The sequence below is a fragment of the Cupressus sempervirens genome, chromosome 2 (genome assembly GCF_028749045.1).
Source record: "Cupressus sempervirens isolate cs-2001-9-10 chromosome 2, ASM2874904v1, whole genome shotgun sequence".
Classification (NCBI taxonomy): domain Eukaryota; kingdom Viridiplantae; phylum Streptophyta; class Pinopsida; order Cupressales; family Cupressaceae; genus Cupressus; species Cupressus sempervirens.
Genome location: NC_143119.1, coordinates 99461178 through 99472481, shown reverse-complemented (window position 1 = coordinate 99472481; position 11304 = coordinate 99461178). Strand labels below are relative to the sequence as shown.

Below are 11304 nucleotides of genomic sequence, written 5' to 3'. Positions count from 1 at the left end.
CCTAATTTTTGAATTGAAGAATGATAAAATGATGAGATGCTATGAATTAGGAGTACCTTTTGAGGGATTTGAGATGTGCTTGAACAAGGTCAGGTTCTTTCTAGTTGTTGGACACAATTTGAGTGTTAAGGCTTCTTGTTCAACATCTCAGACCAACATTTTCAAACCTTTCTTTACTTTTCTACTGGAGGAAGATGTCATTTCACTCAGTGATGCAAGGATAAAATTTGACAAATATACAAGGTTAAATTGATACAAAATTCATGGTGAAACAATAACTTTTGATTTCTTCCTTTTAACCAAATTCAGTCTTTAAGTTTCCATTAATGCATCATACGACAATTAGCTCAGTAAAAATAGGTCCAACTCGATGGATTCCTTCAAACTTGGTAAAGTCCTCAAGTCAGTAAAATATTCAACTCAATTGAGTCTCCAACTCACCATCTTTATCCAAGCTCAGTTAGGTCATGCAACCTGACTTAGCTCGGTAAGGTCTTGTAACCTGACCTTTCTCGGTAAGGTTTTGCAACCTAACATTGCTTCAACTGTCATCTTAACTCGATGATCCTAGTGCATCTAAAATGTTGATTTGGATCTTCTTATTTGCTGACTAGAACTAGTAAATAAATTTTTTTGAATCATAGTTCCAATAATCTCCATTGATAACTAGTTTAAAATGGATGAGTCACTCAAACCATTGACTTAGGTGTCAATATTTTTAGGACTCTGACTTGCATTCTCAGGAGATTCCCTTATCCACTTCTACCTCATTTGACTTATGATATTGTTAGCCTTTGCTTTCTTTTCATCTTCAACTCTACCTTGGTTCATATAGTACTTGACAAGATGTCCAAGTTCTATGCATACAAAACATCTCTTTGTAGGGTCTCTCTTCTTCATGTGATTTCTTAGGCAATTTGATTCAATGTGCCCATACTCACCACAATAGTGACATATGCACCATGTGTTATAATCTCAACCAAAGATAGCTTTCACTATTTGTTCTACTAGGTTCCATTTCTTCATCTTGCATTCTAAAGATTTGTGCTCTTGTTTATTGCAATTAAAACACTTTCCCTCAAACTTGGTTTTCTCTGTGCATTCACTTTCTCTATGTCCTAGTTTGTTCCAACTATATCACTTTCCATAGAACCTTGATTTACAATTTCCCCAATACTTGTTTGATGTATGCCCTACTTTTACACAATTATTACATGTAGGCCGTTTTTTCTTTTGAGCTCCTTGTTGAGATGATTTGCCTTATTTTGTGTATCTTAGTCTAGCTTTACCTTTGTGTCTAAATTGAGTTTTCTTATTCAGTTGATTCATGTATTCTTGAGATTTCATCATCCTTTCATTGGTTTTCCTTTCTATGCTAAGATCATTTTGCAATCTATTATTATTTGTCCTTATGTTGATAAGTTCTTGATTTGCATCATTGAGTTGATCAATCAAATCTACTTGTTGAAGAGATAGTTGATGAATTTCATTTTCCTTTCCTTCTATCTTTTCAGTTCGCAATCTCTTCTCTTCTTTTGGCTTTGTCATTTTGTTCCATATTTTTCACATATTCTGACTGATTGAATTTCTTTCTCTTTTTTTAGATTTCTAACTTCTTCATGAAGATTGATATTTTTCTCAAGTAGGTCTTTGATTGTTACATCTGCTTCATCTAAACTTTTTTCTTGGCAAATGTCTTCACTCTTTTGTGTAGAGATGTTCATTCATTTGTACTACTAGCTCTTTCCTTCTTTGCAAAGATTTTGAGAGTTTCTCCTTCATTTTATTGAATTGATCCATGGCCAATTGCAAATCCAACTTTTCATTTTCAATATCTTTCTTCATTCTATACACTTCCATTGCCTTTGATCTTTTCTCAAGATGCTAAACTTCTAATGTGAGAACTAAGCTCTAATACCAATTGTTGGAAATGTAGTATAGACTAGGTGTCTAAGAGGGGGGTGAATGAGGAACCAATAAAACTTATACTTTAATTCACCAATTAAACCTTCACAATATAATCTTATCTAATTGCATGCATGAAAGACTGAAAGCAATAAAACATTCATAAAACTTGACACAATATCTGGCAACCCATAAACCTTCCAAATAGAAAGTAAAATTGGGGTGGAGATGATACCCACAAGCTTTCGTACTGCAATATAAAGTTATCTTGTTAAAGCTTACAATTGATCACTTATGGTGATCTTCCCTATTAGGATCAATAAGGACTATTAGGTCCACCTTGTAAAATGATTTATACAATACAATTGAGTATGCACTCAGTTAGGAGACTCTTCATAGGAATTTTAAGTCCACCTTGTTGGGGGATTTGACTGATGCACCTATTAGGATAAATTAGTGTCTAGTCTCTAATTCACAACTAGGTTTGTTGAATAAGATTTCTTTTATGTATAATGATTAGCTTGCTATGATAGATAAGACTCTTCTTTTCCTTATACTTCTTGCAACCTTTGTCTTCTAATTCACACTCACACTACTTCTTACTTGTTACACACACTCATTTGGATATGAAAAGATGTATTACTTATATACCAATTCAAATCATTGCCTTCTGGAGTTGGCTACAACACCAAATTCAATAATCTTCACCAAGTCCAATCACTGCTAAAGTTCAGGTTCTGAAGACCACTTGGGTAATCTAATGACATTTGACAACACTATCAACTCAGGAAGCTCTAGTACTCATTTAATACTAGTGCATGATTCACATTTATCATTCGAAAGTAGCATAAACTCGGTTAGCACTTGGTGACTTGGTGAACATTAAAGAACTCAATAGATAAAAAAGGACTTAGTTGACACTATAGCTCAATCAACACTACCTTCATTCTACTTCATTAATAGCTCAGTAGACAGTGATAATAAAAAAAACACCACTTCATGCATGGTTTATACTGATGAGTTTGATAGACTCTATAAAGCTTGACAGACTTTGTGAAGCTCGAAATGCATTTCTATCTATATGTGAGGCTCAGTAGTAACTATAAAGCTTGGTACACTACTATCTATATATGAGGTTTGATAGCAACTATAAGTCTTGGTGGCAATATAATCAATCAATCAGATTAAGTATTTAGTCATAAATTGATAAATGATTTGACCATAAGGTCAACAAGAAGATGAGATGTGAGCATGGTAATTGCTTGGAGTGGAAAAAAAAACCAGATGTTTGAAGCATTCTAGAAAGGGGTAAGGTCATAGGCTACCTTGAAAAGATTAAAGGCAACAATCCCTCCATTACTAGACAATTTCTCCAAACCTGGAAGAATGGAAGTGTTCTTGTGGGGAATCAACTTGTGGAGGTCACTAAGGATGTTATAACTGGAACTACAAGTTTGGAAATGGAGAGGATCAATTTCTTCACATACAAAAAGGTTTCAAAGAGAGTTGTTGGTGTTTTTACGGAGTTAGGCCAGGAAAGAAAAAGGTTGGTTAAAATCAATAACTCTTACTTTAGCCCTAAAAGTATTTCTAGACCTTGGAGATTTTTTTGTTTGTTTTGATTGAGTACATTACCTAGATGGGCAGTATTCTAAAATTTATGGTCATCATTTCATGCAAGTGAACCATTTTTGGCATGGGGTTAGGATTAATTTCCCTTTTTACCACATGCAATCCTTGGATAGCATTATTTTGAGCTTACAAAATGACCCAAATGAGGACCATGCCTATTATGAAGGACTTATGGTTTTAATCATGAATTTGTTGGAAATGAAGAAAGTGGAAAGCCCCGTATGAGTAGGAAGACTTTTGAGGATTATGATATGGAAGGGAGTGAGTTTGAAGATGTCTATGAGGATGAGATGAATGAGGAGGAGTTTCAGCCAGTTGAGAATAAGAGGAAGAATTATTCCCATCATGGTTTGTCTTCTAAGAGTAGGAGAAAGGAACAATGCTGAGGTGGATTATGGTATTGATTTGGATACTAATGAGGAGATTGTGGAGAAAAAAGGTAAGAAGGGAAAAGGAAGAAAATTATGGAAACTAGTGGCAGAAGAACTAAAGTCAGAAATAAAAAGAGAAATATTGATAGTTGTATGGACATTTCCTCAAACAAGGAACCTCTTTCCTAGATGGGGGCTATGGACATTAAGGGTAAGAAGAAGATGCCCAAAGGGGATGTCAATTTGAACCTAGAAGATAACACTGAGAATATTAATTTGAACCTAGAGGAGGAAAATTTGAGACAGAGATTTGATACTAATGATCATGGCAATATGACATGTTTTTTCAGAAACCAAGGTCTAATGAGGAGGGATATTGATTTGATTAAGGATCAAATGCAAGATATCCATAGGAAGTTTGAGCATCTCAATCAAACCAATAGGGGGAGAGAACTTTGGGAAAGCACCTAGATAGACTTACTGATCTTATTGGTACTACTAAAGATGTTACAAATATGATGAAAAGAGTTCTACCCCTGGAGGAGATAGTAAAAAATATGGACAAAATGGTGAAAGATTTGTAGAAAAGGGTTGATAAGATGGATAGCAGAGTCATGGGTATTGAGAAAGCAATGAAAAAGATTGTTGAACAAACTTTCTTAGTTTTAAAGGCCCCTACTAAAAATATTAAGGTTCTTTTAGAGAGGCTAAAATAGTGGAGAAAGGACAATGTCAATGAGGAGTTGAGGGATGATCAAGGACCTAGTAAATGTACTAGGGTAAGTTCAAAGAAACTTGAAGCTATGGAAGATAAAGAGCTTGACAAGATAAGGGCTTCTATAGTTAAGTGAACATTCTAGATGATTAGGTTGTAAATCTATTGAAGACTTTCTAGCTATTCTTTTTTGTCTTTCTTTGGTTTTTTGTTGTCTTTGTTGTTTTCCCTTTTGTTGAGGGTTCTTTGTTTTTGGTTGCTACTATTTTGGGTGCTAATACATAGTTTCATTTCAACTTTTAATGCTTATATTCGTTTCTCTTTTTAAAAGGTTTTGGGTCCTATCAAAACCCATTTTTATGTAATCAAAACATGTGGTGGTCCCTGGCTTCATCAATGTTATCAAAGTCCTTTTGAATTTCCAACTTTTGGACTTGGTTTGGGCATTTCAATGTATTATTAGTTGTAATAAAAAAAGAAAAATATTATGTGTGACTCATATTCATAATGTAACTTTGAGATAATATATTTTCTATATTTAGTAATGATGCTTGGAATATTAATTATAAAACACCAATGCATTGGTGTTATCACAGACTTTGTATGAAGTAAACATATGTATTCTTGGATATTGATATAAATAAAGAAGAACTTAATGTATCTAAGTAGTGACATGGGAAATAGCATATCAATATAATTATTCTTATTTTGAACGAGATAACATATGTGTTGAATTTGATGCAAATGTATGTGATCTAAGTATGAACATATCCAAGTAGATGAGTTGAGGAGGTGAAGACAACAACATACTATAATTGCCAAGACTTGACAACTATACTCTCTACTAGTTTTAATTTTTATCCTATTGGTAGTGAGCCTCGTTGTATTTATGGGGCATGGTCATCCTAGTAGAAAAGTCTAAAAGTAGAACCCATTCATATTGAAGTGAGCATTTTGGCCAATTATTCTAGCTGTACAAAATCACCTTAACTGGTTTTTTTTTTTTCATGAGAATTAACTTCTTTATGGCTTTTCCTAGTTTAGATTTTCCATATAGATCTTGGTGTTGATTATGTTGGTGCTTTTGTACTTTCATGATTATATTTCCATTAGTGATTTAATTTGCTATAACTAATAGATTCTAAGTGGTGGTTGTTGATTGTTATGTATTAACTAGAAAATCAAAATATTTTACAAGTATGTGGGAAAAATTGTTTCACCCCCTACCCCCAATTATTTGACGTATTCATTATTTGGGAAACCCTTCCATGTTGAGCCATTTTTTCCCTTTTTTTCATGTATTATTCTTCATTTCTAAGCCATGGTATACAATAATGAAATATTCCATGAGAGGATGTATGTCACTCTTCTAGGTTCTAATGCAAATTGATCAAATCTCTTTGTCTTTGTTCAAATGTCATAGAGATTGTGTCTCATGTTGTTGGATGACATCTGAGGGAAATACCTTATATATTGACATGCTACAATGTTAAAGTTTCTCTCCTTAGAATGTTTCATGCTCCCATTTGAGAAACATGGTACATTCTAAAGGGGGTTATTATATTTTGGGTATTTAATTCTACCTATCATATCATATCTACATCATAAGGTTTTCTTATATTTTAAAAAAAATGATCTTTGGGTATGCCTTTGTGATGATCAATCTATTATTAAATGTCAAAGATCACTTGTATTTCTTGGCTACTCTAATGAAGTACAATAAAATTGACAAATATAGTTTAAATAGTTTCTCCAATCATTGAAAACTAACCATGTACAATTGAAGGTAGGTGATTACTCAATAAAAAGAAATAAGTAGAATATGTTCCTATATTTTTTATAGGGAAAGTTTGAAAATAACTAGATTATTTAATAGATTCATTTTATGTACTCCCATAATCTTTCCTTCTTACAAAATTTTAAAGATAAGGTTTCCTTTAAATCAATTACATGTAAGATTGTCAATGGGTCCTTGGTTTGTTGGTGAAGTTGGATGGTTCGAGTAATAAGCTCACCAAAGATTAAGATTTATTGAGTTCAATGCTCTGACATCATGAGAGATTAGATAGTATCATTTCTCCAAATGAATTTGACAAAATGGATACCCCTTAGTCCTTTCTCATAGCCAAAGAAATTTAGCCTATAGCTTGTGCTCTTATATCAAATAATAATTGTCCAATAGATTTATATAAAACCTTTAAAAACCTTTAATAAAAAACTATAACATATGGGATGGGTGGTGCTATCACTCTACCTCTCCTCTTGGCATGGATTTGGTTGGTCCCCTCTTGTTTCTCCCACTGTTCTGCCTACCTTTGCTTCTTGGTGGCCCTCTACCACCAATAACAAATAGTTTCCTTGGATGGTGCTTGCAATTTCCCTCTCTAGGAGAGAGGAAGAAGATAAAGAAAATAATGAACATGATGGGTGGTCTCTCCTAGACCCACCTCTAAATCCCGTTGATGTATGGGGTTCTGATGATAGACATGATCCTCCTCCCTCAATTGGCATTTCTCTTACAACTTAAAGGCTTTCAAAACTATATTTTTATGAACAGTTTATAGTTATGTTTTTTAGCCTAGATGTCACGTGACTCTCGTAGAGTGATCCCATATCTCCTAACCCTTTTTTGTGAGTATGACACTTTATGTTTTAATTTAATCAAAATAGACCAAGGGAAGAGACCCAGTATTCACTCAGGCTAACTTTGTGCACCTAGAAATCCTAATCCCTCGTTGAAATTTGCTATTTTTTCGGTGAACCTCAATAGGTGGCTGAAGAGCTTAAACCTAAGGTTTAGGCGTTCCCACATTTACGAAGCTCTATGTAGTAGTCATAGAGTGCAAAGTGGTCAAAAAGTGTCATTTCAAAACATTCGCCTGAAACCCTTTATGTTCACCCCGGCCCAATAGCCACTCACCAAAAAAAAAGTACTTTTTGCACAAATGTACCAATCAGCAACAAAGAATTAATACGTGTGTGATCGGCTATTAGTACATGTGCTATCATTATTTAGGCTTTTTAAAAGTAATAATTGGAGGATCTATAATGATATTGTATCGATCATTGGACTCCCCTCAACTATAAGGTTTCTTCTCTTGTTCATCAATTTTAAAAAAACCAAAAAAAAACCCATAACTTATGATAAAAACCATATCCTTAACATACCCAATTTAACATAAACCATAAACTTTTGTAATCCACCGTAAGCAAAAGGGTGATTAATACAACTTTCTAACAAAACCATACTGTTGTCGTTGAGGCTTCGCCTCCCATGGTTTCCTGCTAGCCGTAGTTTTATAATTCTATTGACTCTCGATCTTTAATAATTGAAAAAAACCATGGTGAATGTTAAGAAGTTAAGGAGGGTTGGCAAGGCTTCCAATCAAAGCCTACACTTCCCCAAAACAATGCATAATCATTAACTACCCATAACCAAAAGTACAATAGATTACATCCATTTCCATTCAAATAGTATCTCTATCCATGGGATTTCGTCCTTGACATTGTCTTCTTCCCGTGCCTAAAATCCATGCAAATAGAAAAATATAATTGTTCTCTTGGAAGACCATATAAACCTGGCATAGTCACATGTGAAGGAGAATCATAATCCCTGAAATCAATTAAAATATTTGGCAAAGCCTACCCTTTGATACATCAAATATTGTCGTACCTTTGTCTTCTTTTGCAATCAAGGAAAAAATCAAACCATCCCACAATGACAAGCAAATTATAGAAAAATAGGAGATTGTTGGGTTCATCCTCTCTTCCTTTACTTCTATCATGTACACTTGTTGTGACAACTCCATCACTACTCAAATCTACACATATAATGAAACATTAGCAGTACCCGTGATTTCTATTTTCTCTGTATGCAACTGCCATTCATTCTCAGGTTGACACCAGGCTTCTTCATGCCTTGAAAGTGCACATCGAGAAACATTGTCAATCTGAATTTTTTTGTCTAATTGTAGATAGAAGACATTCATATTACTATGATACACTTCTCTTCATCTTGGGTTAGGGAAAATCCCATGTGAAATGTCTTCGTGTGGAAACATGGAATAATATTTTCAAAGTGGTATTTGGAATTAGACCAATAGTGACAGGAATTACTGTTGAAATCTTGATACCCACCATGAAATTGTTAAATCTATTTATACCATCATAGAGCTAGTATACTCAAGCTTATCATTGTTGTTGGTATCTGGTATCAATAACAAGAGAATAAAGAGGAATGGCCAGATTGAACCAGTGCGTTCTGCTACTTTTTGCTGCAGCTTTTTCCATGCAGCATATCATGGTAAACATATTTAGAGTCTTGCTTAGCACTAGCATGCAAGGATATGTTTGATGTATATATGCATGAAAACCTTGGTCTTCTAATATGTGAAGACTATAGAGAGATTGTGTATATACATGAATAGTTTGGTTTTCTAACATGTGAGGAATATATACATGAATAGTTTTGGTTTTCTAATATGTGAGGAGTGCAGAGAGATTGTGCGTATATGATTTTCTAATATGTGAAGATTGCAGAGTTTGTGAGTATATATACATGAACAGTTTTGGTTTGTGAAAAGGGTAGAGAGATTGTGTCCATATAAACGTATAATTACTGATTTGCTAATATATGAATAGTACAGAGAAATTGTTTATACATAGGCACAATGCATGAACAGTTTTGGTTTGTGAAAAGGGTAGAGAGATTGTGTCTATATAAACGTATAATTGCTGATTTGCTAATATATGAATAGTACAGAGAAATTGTTTATACATAGGCACAATGCATGAACAGTTTTTGTTCTTCTAATATGTGAAGAGTTAAGAGAGATTATGTTTATACATTTATTTAGTTATGAGTTCATTATATGATGGGTGTGCATAAGTTTGTCTAATATGTGAAGAGTTAAGAGAGATTATGTATATACATTTATTTAGTTATGAGTTTATTATATGATGGGTGTGAATAAGTTTGCCTAATATGTGAAGAGTTGAGAGAGATTATGTATATACATTTATTTAGTTACGAGTCTATAATATGATGGGTGTGCATAAGTTTGTTGAGTACTGTTGGCTTGATCTGTTTCAGGTATTTTCTGCTCCAACTCCTAGAGTTTTGTATCATTGGCAACATGGTGAGGTAGGTGAATCATCAATCTATTTTCATATATCAGATTCATTTCTTTTTCCTTTTTGAAGGCTAAGTTATCCTGGTTTTTATTTTTGGTATAGCCAATTAGGAATGTGGGAAGCAATGGCACAACACCCCAGGGTTCACCTTATAGGGCAGTGGCACCCTCATCTGGCATAGTCTCAGGGACTCTTACTCCTTCTGGTATGTATATATTAAACTAGACCAATTTAAGAAAAGAATCATTCTAAATTTCTAATTTTGTCTATGGTTTTGTCATACTGAGAGAGAATATGTATTGGACAGATTGCATGCCTGCATGTTCAAACAGATGTTCAGCCACCCACCATGTGAATGCATGCATGTACTTCTGCCAGTATTGTTGTGCAAAGTGTTTGTGTGTTCCTCCAGGTACCTATGGAAACAAGGAATCTTGCCCTTGTTATAATAACATGAAGACCAAGGAAGGAGGACCCAAATGCCCATAAAGTTCCATCATTGTTTTTGGGTGGTCATTGTGTCCATGGGACTTCCATATAAATCAGGCTATATATGGGACAGATATGTATATTATTTACTGTTTGAAGACATTGAAGTTGCAGGCACTTGAGGAAGTTATAATGTTGGGTGTGAAGTCTCATGGTCTTGGATCATTCGGCTTCTCTGTCTCCTCTTTTTTCCTTCGAGTCGTCCCTTCATTTCTCTTGAGAGATTTTCCAATTTAAGTGGATAATATAATGTGATTTTAGTTTGTTTTGAGGCATTGAGTAGATCAAGACTCGTTGGTGGCCAATAGATCTATCTCCTCTCTTAAATGTGTGTGGATTTATTTATTTTTATCAATATAAGCTAAGAAAATATAAACTTTAAATAATGAAATAAAAAAATTTTTAAAGTTGAGATGTAAGCAATAAATAGGTAATGTAAGATATTTAAAATTTATTTGTTAGAATATTTAATTAGTTTACTATTATAATTATATGAGTCATTTATATATTTGAATATTCAAGTTTGGTTGATTTCAAATTGGCTATTTTTCCTCTCTAGTTATAATTTGCTTTGGTCTCTTCAATCTTTCTAGTTATAGCCTATGGTTTCTAGGGGCTCTTTCGAGGGGTTTGTAAGCAAGGGTTCACTCATATGGTCATATCGATTAGATCACAATGATTTAATGGCCTCTAGAAATGATTGAAAATAACATAAAATTATGCAAACCACCCAGATGTTGATGAATGATGAAGTATTGATGCTTTTATAATGACACTCAATTAATGGTGGAAGTTAGAACGATAGTTTCTACCTAATTTCAAATGAAGTAGGATTGGTCCCTAAGTAGGATTTGATGAAGTTGATCTAGATGAAGACATAGTAATTCCATATTGGGATCTCTCCAATCTCACTCCTGATCAAATGGACACTCTTAGAGAACTTTAGAAGAAAAGGGCCAAATAGCAGAAACTAAGAGCAGAGAAGAAGAAAAGAAATCAAGTGTTGGAAGATATCAAAGGTATATTTATTGATGCACTTAGTATTGAGATTCATGAAAA

The 11304-nt window shown here is 33.8% G+C and overlaps 1 protein-coding gene across 1 annotated transcript; it reads left to right on the top strand.

The window, feature by feature from the left end:
- The first annotated feature begins 8553 nt into the window (after positions 1 to 8553).
- On the top strand, positions 8554 to 10513 carry LOC149571218 (protein GAST1-like). The gene is made up of 4 exons (XM_089808637.1): positions 8554 to 8926; positions 9716 to 9766; positions 9859 to 9961; positions 10064 to 10513. The coding sequence occupies exons 1-4, from the start codon at positions 8861 to 8863 to the stop codon at positions 10243 to 10245; spliced, it is 402 nt and encodes a 133-aa protein (XP_089664763.1). The 5' UTR covers positions 8554 to 8860; the 3' UTR covers positions 10246 to 10513.
- The last annotated feature ends 791 nt before the right edge of the window (positions 10514 to 11304 follow it).